Source organism: Symphalangus syndactylus, chromosome 3 (assembly GCF_028878055.3).
Source record: "Symphalangus syndactylus isolate Jambi chromosome 3, NHGRI_mSymSyn1-v2.1_pri, whole genome shotgun sequence".
NCBI lineage: Eukaryota > Metazoa > Chordata > Mammalia > Primates > Hylobatidae > Symphalangus > Symphalangus syndactylus.
In genome coordinates, this window is record NC_072425.2 from 102079547 (window position 1) to 102094902 (window position 15356).

Here is a 15356-nt window from a genome sequence, read left to right on the forward strand (position 1 = left end):
TTAAAAAGTTAAATTCAGTCAGTAAACTGGCTATCAAATAAATGGACCAGTTAAAGAATATTTTAGAACCTGTTTTGATTGCATGAAAAATCGAAATTATGGTTTTCCTTCCTCAAATAATTGTTATTTTTTCCTCAAAAGCAAAATGAGCTTATCTTTCAATATGGTCCATCACCAAAAGGGTTAACATTTCCAAATCCTTCAGTAAGGTTAGACTACATAAAAACAAAATGCTACAGCCCATTAAAAAATCAGGTATTCCATTTTATGGTATATATTTACATCTACTCAAGTCCATGCTTTGAAAAGAGCCATGTAATTTAATTGGCATTAAATAATGTTAATTTAATAGAAGGAGGAAGAAAGGTCTTCCCAGGTAGATATTAGAATAAGCCAAAAAAAATAGGCCAGGCATGGTGGCTCACGCCTGTAATCCCAGCACTTTGGGAGGCCAAGGTGGGTAGATCATTTGTCAGGAGTTTGAGACCACTTTGGCCAACTTGGGGAAAGCCCGTCTATGCTAAAAACACACACAAAAAATTAGCTGGGCGTGGTGGCTCACACCTGTAATCCAAGCACTTTGGGAGGCTGAGGTGGGAGAATCACTTGAACCTGGGAAGCAGAGGTTGCAGTGAGCTGAGATTGCACCACTGAACTCCAGCCTGGGCTACAGAATAAGTGAGACTCTGTTTCAAAAAAATAAAATAAAATAAAAAATAAAGTAAACCAAAAAATAAAACTGAAGTTATAATACATAGATCCAGCCAGCCATGGTGGCTCAATGCCTATAATCCTAGTGCTTTGGGAGGTTAAAGCAGGAGGATTGCTTAAAGCCAGGAGTTCATGACCAGCCTGGGCAATAAAGTGAGATCCCATCTCCGCAAAAATTAAAATATTAGCCAGGCATGGTGGCAGGTGCCTATAGTCTCAGCCACTGGGGAAGCTGAGGTAGGAGGATCACCTGGGCCCAGGAATTTGGAGTCTGCAGTGAGTTATTATCACACCACTGCACTCCAGCCTGGGAGCAACAGAGCAAGACCCTGTCTCTAAAATAATAATAATACATAGATTCATAGTAACTTACATCCCCAAAATTTAATCTAAAGACTTAACACTGTCTGAAAGATTATAATAAATATAAAATGTCTTTATTGTATTAATGCTGATACAGGTCACCAAACAAAAGGGGTAGAAATTTAAAAAGCTAATTTATTTAGAATACAAGATATGTTTGGGAGCATTAAGGAAATGTAGCATATTCTAATACGGATATCTGAAAGGTTTCCTTAAAGGCTTCCAACACAGACACAAGGGCAACATCTAGTAGTCTAATTTAGATGGCATATAAACTCATGTATCTCCTTGAATCAACAGTGACTCAATCATTCACCTACTGGACAAATTTTACTGAGCACACGCTGTATGTCAGGCATCATGTTAAGCACAGAAGTCTATGTTGGTACCAATTCAGAGTTATGAGGCAGACAGGGAACAAACAATTACAATACTATGGATCAAGAACCCTGAAAGAGGGGAGCACAGGTTAGCACAAAAACATGGAAAGACATCAGTGCAGCTCAGCAAAAATAAAGGAAGACTCCTAGAGGAGATGATACAGAAAAAAAAAGTCTTGTAATAGGATTTAGCCAGGTGAAGAAGGGAAGGTCAGGGCATTCCAGGGAAAGGAAATAGAATATAAGGATAATCAAAGAAATTATGGCATGTTAAATGGTGCAGGGCATTGCTCAATAGGGCAAGAACACAGAATATATGAGTTGCAATATCATTTGCGGAGGCTGGAAAGGCAGGTGGGGGGCCCTTGTTTGCCTTAAAATGCCTCAATTTTCCAGAGACACCACAGAGCCCCTGAGGAATTTATCTGTATTTCTTAATATATTTCAACTGGCTTGAGTGTAGAGGATGGATGGAGGGAGGCTTAACTGGATGTAGGGAGATCAGTTGGGTGAAATGATAAAGACCAGGACTGAAGCAGGAGTAGTAGTAGGTCTGGAGTACACATTTGACAGACAAATCTTTTAGATGTATAATTAACAAAAGTTTATCATCAATTGAGTATGGAGGCAAGAAAGAAGAATGGATAGATTCTTAGATTTCTTGCTTGGGTAATCCAGGGCCTCAAATAATATGGTCAAGACTTCGAAACATGGAGGGAAGGATGGCTGTCAGTAGTAACCCAGCAAAATAGGTGCTTCTTTCTCCTAAAATCTATGTACTGGTTTATGGATGATAATTGGACTAGGCTAGGTTACGTGTTTATCACCTTGTGGTATAGAAATGGCCATAAGTATCACTGCTCCCACCAGGACTACATAAAGTGGTGCAGAATTCCTCAAAGGAAAGTGGGCAGAGGGAGAGATATGAAAAAGAGTGTAGAGCAAATAAAAATAGCAGCTACTGTGATTTGTTATAGAAGCTGAGAGTAAGGGTCAAGGGAGATATTTGATAGCAAATTATGTATATGGATATGGAACTTGAGAGAGTTCTGGGCTGAAGATTGATTTGGCAGATAAGGCATGGATATTATTGTGTAGGGAAAAGAAAAGGTAGAGAAGAGAGTCAGAGGCAGAATTCTGAAGAACACCAACATTTTACAAGTAGAAGTGAAAACAAGTCCCCAAAGGTCTAAAATGGAACGGTTACAGAGATGGAAGGAAAACCAGAAAAGGTGTCATAGACATCAAGGGTGGAAGACAATTTCAAGAGAGTAGGATTAATCAATAGTGATTAATTGCCTCAAAGAGAGATAGCCTGGGCGTGGTGGCTAACGCCTGTAATCCCAGCACTTTGGGAGGCCAAGGCGGGTGGATCACCCAAGGTCAGGAGCTCGAGACCAGCCTGACCAACATGTTGAAAACCCGTCTTTACTAAATACAAAAAAAAAAAAAAAAATAGCCTGTAATCCTAACTACTTGGGAGGCTGAGGCAGAAGAGTCCCTTGAACCTGGGAGGTGGAGATTGCAGTGAGCTGAGATCGTGCGATTGTGCCACTGCCCTCCAGCCTGGGCAACAGAGTGAAACTTCGTCTCAAAAAAAAAAAAAAAAAAAAGAGATAAAAGGCATTTGGCAGGTTTTAAAGGTGGGCCGAGTATAAACCAGTTCAGGGGAGGTTCTAATGAGGGACGCGAAGTCAGACTGCAGAAGTTGACAATGAATAGAAAGTAAGAAATTGGAGGCACAAATATAGACCACTCTCTCAAGAAGCTTGACTCTAAAGAGAAGGAAAAAAGAGTTGATAGTTGGAGTTAGACAGGAAAGCGCTAAACATGTTTATATGACGAAGGGATAGAACTGGCTGAGTAGGAAATGTAGGACAGAGATGTAGGAGAGTACTGAAACAAAGGTGCACTACTGCTCCTGGAAAAACCTTTTTTTTAAAAAAAAACAAGGTCATTAAAAATACCCAAACGTGCTTGGAGGCAAGCAAATGAAAAAGGAAAACATTTTTCAAGGACAGGTCAGATAGGACTAATAAATTCTGGGACAGGAATACACACTACCATAACCAAGAACACACAAGGGAAACTTGACAGCTAGATAAAACCTTGGACCAACATACACTGTATTGTCTAGAATCAGCTCTTACTCATCATGAAGACATATGTAGTCATTACGGGCAGAGGAGAACACAACATGAGAAACACGGAAAATACCCTAAACAGATAAAAGGCACAATTTGTAGAGGCCTGGTAAGCTAAGCATTATTTTCAATTGCACAAACACAGTTCTTCCCAAGGCTGGAGAAATGGCAAAAGTTTTTAAATTCTATTCCTTTGCTTTTGGGAAATCTCATGTATAAATAACTTAATGATTTATTTCATTGGTTCACTCATTCATTCAACAAATCCTGACTGAGGATTTATCATGTGCTAAGCACAAGCCCAGTCAGAGCACTGATTCTTAAGTGAAATAGGGGATGGGGATTAATTTTTGAAAAAGCACATTCAATTTACCTATGATCTTTGTAATGGAAAATACAAAGTATAACCTGTCAGAAATCTTCTTGGCTGGTGGAATATATAGAGGATACAGTGAAAAAACACTGCAGGTCACATTAGTTTTAAAAGCAGGACAGACATTGGCCCAAGGACTGAAGCATTTCTGTTTAGAAGAGATTCAATATGAAGATAAAATATGTAGATTCCTTCTTCCTCCTTGAAGTTCAATTTCTAATTTCAGGATATGGAATAGGCAAAACATGGAAGAAATATCCAATTAATTTGTGGAGATATAGACCTGTATTTTTTTTTTTCTAGCCTACTGACCATCTGTTCTTTAAGGTTCTTAGCGGGATCATTCCATTCTCTAAATCATCTTCATTTCTTCTATATCTTTAGGGTTAGGAAACTCAAACAGCTACCTGAGGTAGAAACTTCCAGATTTGCTTTACAGACAGTAGCTAAGTTTCCTGCAAAAAGAAAAGGAAAGTTTTGTGTTCCTGTTATAAGCTGTGTTAATTGATGGCTACAACTGGTATAGTGTGAGATAGAAGACTGCATACAGTCTAGTCTGTTCCAGGCTCAAAAATAGGTGTGGATAAACATAAATTCTCCTGAAGATCCAAAAGAAGGATGAGGGGAGAAAACTGCAGGAAGAGAATGAGTATTTAGGTTTCATCTTATACCAACTGCCTGTGTGCGTTTCGGCATCCATTTATTTATTTATTTATTTATTTATTTATTTATTTATTTTTGTCCTGAGAAGGCCTATTCAAATGACTAAGTTAACAACATCACACACAACATGTTAGCGTACAATGTACCCTGTAGATGTAAAAATTCACCTTTGTTTTCCCCTTGTTCTTGAACGAAATCTTCCTTGCTAGCCTCCCAAATCTTCCCAGCCATTATGTAGAAATACACTCATTTTAAAACAAAATAAATTATGTACCTTTTGAAAAAATTAGAAGAAAAACCATACACATAAACACACATATGCACAATGACATTGACACTACTCTGTTCCTTCTCCCATGTGCCTCAGAGTTATAGCCAACACCTGTGGCCACACAAGGGGCAGATTTGGCAGCTGCAGAACCCAGATGTCAGACACTGGATTGTACATGCCTGGCAGCAGTCCTACGTTGGAACCTGTCTCCTTAACTGACCTCTGAAATGCTCTATTGTCTGACTCCCTTTCTGGCCTGGGTAGTGACTTGCAAGCTCTCTGTTGGGGCCGGTTCAGAGTCAGTCAACTGATGGTTTGTTCTGCATGCAATTATCCTTTGCTTTATCTTTGATTGTAAGGCATTTATTTATTTATTTATTTATTTATTTATTTATTTATTTATTGTAAGGGTGAAAATTGGGATTGGATAAATTCTTGACAAGGAATTATGTTCAAGTTTCTTGCAAAGACTAAATAAGTTGTTTTTTGCTTTGATTGTGTGTTTCCCAAATGAAACTGAATGAGATCCACTCACCCAATTTACGTTTTAGCATGCAGTGAGCTTTCGCTAATGAGAAGTAAAATTATGAGATTCTTGGGCACTTTTCCCCTCCAAAAGAAGATTGGTTTCCTTTTATTGCTGCTTTTTCTTCTTCTTTCTTTCTTCCTCCTCCTCCTCCTCCTCTTCTTCTTCTTCTTCTTCTTCCTTTTATTGCTGCCTTCTCCTTCTCCCTTTCTTCTTCTTTTTTTTTTTTTTTTTTTGGCAGGGTCTTACTCTGTCGACCAGGCTGGAGTGGCACAATCACAGCTCACTGTATCGCCTCAGCTTTGACCTCCCCAGGCTCAGATGATCTCCAACCTCAGCCTCCAGAGTAGCTGGGATTGCAGCTACCAAGCCCAGCTAATTCTTTTGTAGAGACAGGGTTTCACCATGCTGCCCACGCTGACTTCTACTGCTTCTTAAAACTACCTCTTAATGTTGAAAATGAAATCCATCTTTCTTTAGAAAATTAAGGAGGTACAATTTTATTTTTGCTATTACTAAAAAAAAAAGTCTCACCTTTTACAGAGAAGAGCTCTTTGTATCATGAGTTGTCCTGATTCTTTAAAGAGGAAATAATGACATTACAATCTCATTTCCATACCACTTGCTGAAGAATGACATTATTTATAAGATGCAACCATCTTTGGAATAAGGTAGGAAAAGGCCAGGTATCTACGAGGGCTCCACTTACAATGCAACACTGTTAGCCCTACAAGGAAGGTCTGTGGTATATATAATTATTCATGGCAAGCTAAGGGGATACATGCCTGACATTAACAGGAAGATAAATTTTGAGGAAACCATAGAATATACTGTCATATCCAACATAAAATGGTATTCATCTGCACCATGTAAAACGTTCCAAATTTTATCGACTTTCATAAAAATGTAAATATGTCTCTTGGATAGCGCTGATTAAGACTTGGAAAAAAGATGGAAGATTCCTGAGTTCATACTAATATAAATAATTGATAAATAAATTGGGCAAAAGAGACAAATCTCTTATGCAGAAGAATTCCAAATAATTTATGTGATAGTCGCCTTTCAAGGAGGTGGAGTTTAATTACCCACTGCTTGAGTGTGGGCTGTGCTTTGTGATTTAATTCCAAAGAGTATAGAAAGGTTGGGAGGAATAACTTTTGCAGTGGAGAAACCTGAGAAGCACTACTTTGGCCAGGTATTCAAAGTCAGCATCATCAGTAATGAGTCATGTTTATAGCTTATACTACCCTCAATATGATATAATCTCACTGAAGGGCGTATCACCCTTTTAATATTTCTCCAAAAACCCATATCTCTAGTCTAACCATGTGAAAACATCAGATAAACCCCACTTGAGAAATATTCTACAAAATACTTAACCAGTACTCCTCAAAACTGTCAAGGTCATCAAAAATAAAAAGTCTGAGAAACTGTTGAAGTCAAGAGGTGCCTAAGGAGATATGACGACTAAATAAATGTAATGTGCTATCCCAGATAGGCTGCTGGAGGAGAAAAAGGACATTAGAGGAAAACTATGAAATCTGAACAGGGTGTGCAATGTAGTTAATTGCAATGTACCAGTGTTGATTCCTTGGTTGTGACAAATGTACTGTAGTTATGTGAGATGTCAACAACAGGGGAAACTAAGTGAGAGGTATATGGGAACTCTCCGTAGTATCTTCATAATTTTTCTGTGAATCTAAAACTACTCCAAAATAAAAAGTTTATTTAAATTTTTAAAAGACTGACATATTGTCATATCGACTGAAACAGAGTTCCCTGCATCAATCAATACCTCTTTCTCTCTTTCCCACACACACCTATCTGCCAAACCATATGGCATAAAGAGTCCTTTTCCTGAAACATAAGAATACTTAATCCTTCAAGCCAATGTAGTATGAATGGAATTGGACTTATTCTGAAAGTTTTAGATTTCCCAATAATACCTAGATTTCTCAATAATAACTACTAGGTCATGCCCTCAGTAATATGCGACAAATGCTCAAAAGATAATGTCCATAAACCTGTATTTCCCAAAAACATTAAAAGACAAAACATCCTTCAACTACATTTCCAATAAACTTATATGTTGTGTGAGTTATTGACATAATTAATAAGATAATGCATTAATCTCTGAAAGAAACATATTCTTTGCTAGATTACTGAGGGCAGTGTTCATTTATTGATCAATTGTTACCATGGGAGGCACAGAGGTAGTCTGATGCACTACGGTTTCAGAACATGAGTGAGATTCTTTCCTTGCTTCTCCTTACTTGTCATTTAGAATTATGAGAAATGAAATCTCTGGGAATTTTAGAGGAATTTTTTAATGCTGTTTTGAATTCACCATTTTTCTTTAAGAGAAGAAAAAAACAAGTGTTGACGTCAATGAATGTTTACCATAAAAAACTATTATGGATTTGATCTGCAATTGTTAATAAAAATCATGCCTTTGTTAACATTTTAATGGTACAATTTTAAAGTTCAGTTGATCAAAATTTAATTAGCCAGGATAATAAACTGGTCAGAATCGCCTCTCTCATTCTGTTTTTAGGAAAGAATGCAAATGTCTTTAAAGAAAGCTTGGGAAAAAAATACATGCAAGTTCTTGAACGTATTTTAGGGCTAAAAATAAGATTCAAGGCTGGGCACAGTGGTTCATGCCTGTAATCCCAGCACTTTGGGAGGCCTAGGCGGGTAGATCATCTGAGGTCAGGAGTTCAAGACCAGCCTGGTCAACATGGTGAAGCCCCGTATCTACCAAAAAAAAAAAAATTAGTCAGGCATTGTGGCAGGCACCTGTAATCGCAGCTACTCGGGAGGCTGAGGCAGGAGAATCGCTTGAACCCAGGAGGAGGAGGTTGCAGTGAGCCGAGGTCATGCCATTGCATTCCAGCCTGGGTGACAAGAGCAAAACTCCGTCACAAACAAATAAATAAGTAAGATTCAGTAAAATCACCTGCACATTCTATACCTATAGTACTTTGCAATAATAACATATATTAGGAAAAAGACTGTAATAATGAGAAAAAGAAAAAAATGTTCACTATGGAATTCTTAGCTAAGGCAGAACAGTCAACTAACATATTTTAGGAATATGTCTCATAGTAAGGTATTTAATATGGAAAAAAATACTGGGAAGGAGGGGGATCTACAGTTAGTATAGGTACCTTGTTTATATATTACTCTTCAAGAAGTTCAATTAATATGTATTTTGCATTTCATTATAGCATTGTGTGTGTATGGTCAATAACGAGAATTATAACAATCCCTTTCCCAGAATACTGATGATGCGCTAGGCTCTAGGCTGCCAGGCATTTGACATACACCACCTATAACTTAACATAACGCTGCAAGTTATGAACAATTAGTGTTTAACAATTGAAAGAACTGAGGGCACCAGAAGTCAGGGGACTGATTGAAAGCCCCACAGCTTATAAGGGAGAGAGCCATTACAAACTCTGTCTGGCTGCCTCAATTGCCTGAACTCTTTCCCACAATATCATACAGCTTTGTTATCATATATTATAATTACTAACACTATTAAAGCAGGCAATTATTTATCACTAAGCGGTTTAAGTCATATAGTCTTTCTAGGCTTCAATTTTCTCTTGGGTAAAATGAAGTTGACTTACTGATTTCTAATGTTTCATAGAAATATTAATTTATATACAGAATAAAAAATTAAATCGTAATTTTCACAATATTTTTGTTTAAAAAAGAAGATCATTAACATTGGCCCTTACTAAATGTTGTGATGATGGGATCAATCTAGAAATGCTCATGTCATCTCTCTCAAATCACTCCAGTCCTATTAAGCCAGGACTAGTGATCTTACCATTTTTAATGTTATTCCTTAAAACTTACATGTAAGAGGAAATTGCATATTTTTCCCAGCACTATACAAACTATATACTAAAACTTTTTGGCTCCTAAAGAATTAACAACTTGCATTCAGATATAAATAATGCAAAGAAACCCACTTCTCTGGATCAGAAAATAATCAAAAATTTTATTTTAATTCACATTTATTTAAATATAACATTTTTTATAGACACATGAAGGTACTTATAAACATTTATAACATGGTAGACACAAATATAGATGAAATGTTTAGGTATTTTCGACAAAATTTCACACATAAATTAGACAAACTGACTATGTGCTTGCATTTAGTTTCAAGGGAACATTAACGTAGATATTTGAAAAGGATGTTCTTTTACAAAACTACTATAAAATATTCACATTTGCATCAGTAATAAGTCATATTTCCTAGACTGATGCTTTATAAGAACTATGTAAAGATCTAATTTAATCATTAACATCATATGCTAACATTATATGTAAAGGAAGCATTTTTGTCAATAGAAATGTTCCTCTAACTTTTAAATAACATAGCATTTGTATTAAAACCATGCCACATTTATTAAACAAACATGCATAATACTTTAAAACTGGAATAATTCATGTACTTTTATGCACAGTGTTTAGTTTCACTATGGCACTCTATCTTTGTGAAAAAATATACTTAAAACTTGGCACAGAGTTAATAAATCATATTGCTGGTAATCAAAATAAATGTGATTTCAATTTCCCATGGCATAGAAAATTCTCTATCACAATTTACCTTTTCCCTTTACAGTTTATTGACCAATGGCAGTTCTGTTTTCATTATAGTAAATAATAGATATTCAAGAACTAAAAGTCATATCTAGGTGTTCTGCCTATACTCTAATTGGAAATAAGTTGATTTTAGTTTTTCCAGCAGTAAAACATTTCCATCTGTATTGTGGCCAACAAATTTCTAAATAAGGGTGTTATCAGCAATAATATGTATCATCATGAGATTTTTTTCTTCAGGAGGCAGAGAGGTTGAAAGGAAGTGTGTATCTCTTCATAAACTGGGAACATACGTGATAAAAGGAGAGCGAATGGCAACCGAGGCAGAAGCAGGGAAAGTTCTTTGGAAAGCTGGTCAGAGAGCACACGGAAGTAGCAAAAAGGCAGAGAACAGAGGTGGGAACACAAAAATTATTCATGATGGAAAGGGCTGCCATGGGTTTCAGAAAACCGAAATGGGCCACTCCAGAAAGAGCACGCAGAGCAAGTCTAGCATTCTCATATCAGCAAACTAGCACTGCTGTTTAGGACAAGTTTTAAATTTCCACATCAATGCGTCTGAGGAAATTAAGCTAACTGGCAACTTTTTTTCTGAATTCATTCATAAACACTGTGGAAGAAAAGAATTCAGGAATAACACTAATTCAACTTCCTATAAACCAGAGAGGAGACTTCACACCCACTTCTAGCTCAGACTTTGGAGCTGTGGTAACTGAAAAATGCCACAATTCTTTTTCACAGTTCTTCTAAGATAAATTTGAGGTGTTATATTTTGAGAGACCATCTGAAGGAATTGACTCCTTTCATAAAACCTTCATAGCCTAATTTTTATATTTATTATATGGGAGAAAGGAAGTAGAACTTAAGTTCAATTTGTGTACAAATGTAACTTTTTCTTAAAAATAGAGTAATGAACATAATGCTATTTTCTTTGCTTTATGATCCTTGCTTTGCTGAGGGCCTTAAACAGTGAAATGGCAAAGAACATCAAACGGGTTAAATAAAATAGGTGAACATATTTTAAAGCTGTTAAGGTGCCAACAGACATAAAGATTATGAATCACAGAGCACTGAATTTTCAAGAGTGAAATCATACCAAAACCGTGATAAGTTTTCGCTGACATCATAGGAGAGTAAGTGGTCGGGAAGGTCAGTGATGGTGCCCTGTACTGCCAGAACATGCGGGGCCAGGGTGAAGGGCACATCGCTCAGGAGCTCGGCCATTAATGAGCTGTTCTCCAGAGTCTGGCCTGCCTTATTTTCCATCTCAGGGTCTGATACAGTCACACTGGATGAATTTTCTTTGTTGGTCTAAAAATACATATATTTAAAACATTTAGGCCTTGTGAACTTTGAGGTTTAGTAACGGTAAATGTGGCATTAATACATCAAAATGATTGAGAAATGTGGACTATATAAATATTCCCAGATTTGAACGCAGCTCTTTACTTTACTTTAGGATTACATTCATCCAAATCTCCGTTAGGCTTTAAAATGAATGCTAAACTTTAACTCAGACTGACCACCCACAGACCCCTTAAACACAAAATGGCCTTCTTGTTATTTCCCTTGCTCAGATAATGTCTGCAAAGTCTGTCTCTGCTTTTCCAAATCCTATGTACGTTTTCAGGCTCTGCTAAATTCTCAGCTGCCCTATAAAATCTTGTATCACTGGAGTCTAAAGTGATCTTGCCCATTTCAGAATGCTTATGGAGCAAATTGCCTAAGATGTTATTTGGTGTTGCCTATATGTGTCCTTGCTAATTGCTGTTCCATATGCAAATATATCTTATCTCCAACTAGACTATAGGGTCCTTGAAAGCAAGCAATCTATCTGGCATATCTTTGTATTTTCAACCTTGCACACTTTACTGTTTGACACTAATATATACGTACTCATAATTTATCTCTAATGTATACCATGAGTATTGATTGATTGCCTGATTGTCATTGGAACTAGCCTGTTATGTCACAAAACTTACACAATTTTTTTGAAAAGGATATATCTTGTTCAGTTTCTTTACAATTAATATCTCTTGCAAATCACCTAAATATCAATCAACAGAAGAATGGATAATATATTGAAATTTATTTACAGCAATGAAGATGAATGGCCTGCCACTATGAGCACCTGGAACCTAACTCAAACCAGCCTGGGCAAAAAAATGACTCCCCCCTCAACCCTCAATCTCAGGCAGAATAAAACTCCCAAGTCTTTACAGAGGCCTACTAGCTCCTTCACGATCTGGCTCCAGGTGTGCCTCTGACCTCATCTCCAGCTCGTGTGCCCTGGCCTATTCCTTTTCAATTCCACTGTCTCCTTGCTAGTGCTCCTTGCAAGTGCTTGCTCGTGCACACCGAGCCTGCTTCTGCCTCAGGGCCTTTGCTTTCCATTCCCTCTCACCAGGACACTCTTCTCTTAGACATACACAGGGCTACTTCCCTTACCTCCTTCCAAGTGCTAGCCCAGATGCCATCTCAATGAGGCCTTTTCTCACTTATATAAAACTTACTTTTATGTGGTTTTTGTTTGTTTTTTATTTTTTTGAGACGGAGTCTCGCTCTGTCACTCGGGCTGGGGTGCAGTGCGTGATCCTGGCTCACTGCACCCTCCCTGTCTCAGCCTCCCAAGTAGCTAGGACCATAGGAGCATGCCACCATGCTTGGCTAATTTTTGTATTATTTTTACAGACAGGATTTCACTATGTTGCCCAGGCTGGTCTTGAACTCCTGGACTCAAGCGATCTGCCTGCCTCCCAAAATGCTGGGATTACAGGCATGAGCCACTGCACCTAGCCAAGAAGCTTTTGTAGCACATGTTCACTGCTGTATCCCACATGCCTAGAACAGTGCCTACTGCTCAATAAAGATTTATTGGGCTTTTTTTGGTTGGTAGGCTATTAATTACTGCCTCAACTTCACAACTTGTTATTGGTCTATTCAGGGATTCGACTTCTTCCTGGTTTAGTCTTGGGAGGGTATATGTGTCCAGGAATTTATCCATTTCTTCGAGATTTTCTAGTTTATTTGCATAGAGGTGTTTATAGTATTCTCTGATGGCAGTTTGTATTTCTGTGGGATCAGTGGTGATATCCTCTTTATCATTTTTTATTGTGTCTATTTGATTCTTCTCTCTCTTTTCTTCTTTACTAGTCTGGCTAGTGGTCTATTTTGTTGATCTTTCAAAAAACCAGCTCCTGGATTCACTGATTTTTTTGAAGGGTTTTTCATGTCTCTATCTCCTTTGCTTCTGCTCTGATCTTAGTTATTTCTTGTCTTCTGCTAGCTTATGAATTTGTTTGCTCTTGCTTCTCTAGTTCTTTTAATTGTTATGTTAGGGTGTTGATTTTAGATCTTTCCTGCTTTCTCCTGTGGGCATTTAGTGCTATAAATTTCTCTCTAAACACTGTTTTAGCTGTGTCCCAAAGATTCTGGTACGTTGTGTCTTTGGTTATAAATGCTGACAAATTCTTTGACTCTAAGTCTAAAGGAGAAGAATAATTTTCTAGGCCGGGCACGGTGGCTCACGCCTGTAATCCCAGCACTTTAGGAGGTTAAAGTGGGCAGATCACCCGAGGTCGGGAGTTCGAGACCAGCCTGATCAACACGGAGAAACCCCGTCTCTACTAAAAATACAAAATTAGCCGGGTGTGGTGGTGCACGTCTGTAATCTCAGCTACCTGGGAGGCTGAAGCAGGAGAATCACTTGAACCCAGGAGGTGAAGGTTGCAGTGAGCCAAGATCGCCCCATTGCACTTCAGCCTGGGCAACAAAAGCAAAACTCCGTCTCAAAAAAAAAAAGAATAATTTTCTGTATGAGAAATAATTTTGTAAAACTTTTTATTAAAGTATAAAATACACACAGAAAAGGTTACCTCATAAGTGTATAACTTGCTAAATTTTTACAGACAACACACATGAGCAACCAGCACCCAGATCAGGAAATAGAAAAGACCAGCCCTCAGAAGCCCTCCTGGTGTTCTCTTGCAGTCACAATCAACCCCCGTCCCGTCAATCACGATCCTTATTGCTAATAACACAGAATTGGTTTTGCCTGGTTTTGTATTTTAATTAATTAATTAATTTATTATTTTGAGACAGAGTTTTGCTCTTGTCACCCAGGCTGGAACATCCAGCTACTTTCTGTATTTTTAGTAGAAACAGGGTTTCACCATGTTGGCCAGGCTGGTCTTGAACTCTTGACCTCAGGTGATCCACCCTCCTCAGCCTCCCAAAGTGCTAGGATTACAGGCGTGAGCCACCATGCCTGGCCTGGTTTTGTATTTTAAATGAATGCAATCATACAGTATGAACTCTTGCTTCTGGCTTCTTTTACTCAACATTATGTGGATGAGATTCATCCAAATTATTTCATGTTAGTTGAAAAAAATCTTGAAGAACATATTGTTGGAGAAGTGATATATTCTGACTGATGTTTTAAAAGAATCACCCTGGTTGCTGGGTTGACAGCAGATGGTAGAGGTGGAGTGGCCAGGGAAAGAAGTGGGAAGATAGCTGGGAATGAGAGATTACTTATGAAGTCGATTAGAGCAGGGATAGCAAAGGTGAGATAAAATGGTTGGATTTTGGATAGACTTTAAGGGTCAAATGAACACAATTTGCTGATGGAATGGATGGTGGGAGTATGAGAACAAAAGCACAGTTAAGGATAAAGCCAAAGTTCTTGGCCCTGAGCAATGAGACATATGGAATCACCATTTATAGGGATGGGAAAGAGTACCAGGGAGCAGGAATGGGTGGGAAGATCAAGGGTTCAGTTTTGGAAGTTTCAGTGCCTAGCAGACATCAGGTGGAGCTGTTAGTAGGCAGGGGGATATAATTTGAATCTGGAGCTGGATGAGATCTGGTGGAGAAAGTGGAGAGAAAATTAGAACAGACAATATTTTCTAGGTGTTATGATGTAAATGGGGAAACATATATGGGCCAGTAGTTAAAAAGGGATGTGTAGTCAAGAAAAGTTTCTTTTGATTTTTGTTTTTCTTTATAAGTTGGGAGAAATAATGACAATTTATAAGCTAGTAAGAAGCAGCTCATAAGAAAGGAAAAAATCCATAGAGAATTTATAGAGAAGGAACTCGTCACAAAGCATCTCCAACACCTAAAACAGGGGCCGTCAAGAAATATTTTTTAGTGAATGACCTCGAATTAGTAAAGTTAAAAAGCACATGCCTATAAGAGTGGTCTTATAATTTCATGTGAAAGTAACACCAGATTACTGTTTTAGGACTGCAACTAACAAATGTAATCATACTCTGTTATGATAAAGCTTGTTATAAAGATGTAT

The 15356-nt window shown here is 37.8% G+C and overlaps 1 protein-coding gene across 1 annotated transcript in view; it reads right to left on the reverse strand.

The window, feature by feature from the left end:
- Positions 1–1212: 1212 nt before the first annotated feature.
- The window catches only part of UMAD1 (UBAP1-MVB12-associated (UMA) domain containing 1), a 240832-nt gene continuing 226688 nt past the window's right edge, over positions 1213–15356 (reverse strand). Inside the window, exons 5-6 of the mRNA XM_063637086.1 lie at positions 11148–11362; positions 1213–8328 (exon numbers count right to left, since the gene is read on the reverse strand). Coding sequence (XP_063493156.1) covers positions 8211–8328; positions 11148–11362 — 333 coding nt within the window. The 3' untranslated portion in view covers positions 1213–8210. The remainder of the gene's footprint in view (positions 8329–11147; positions 11363–15356) is intronic.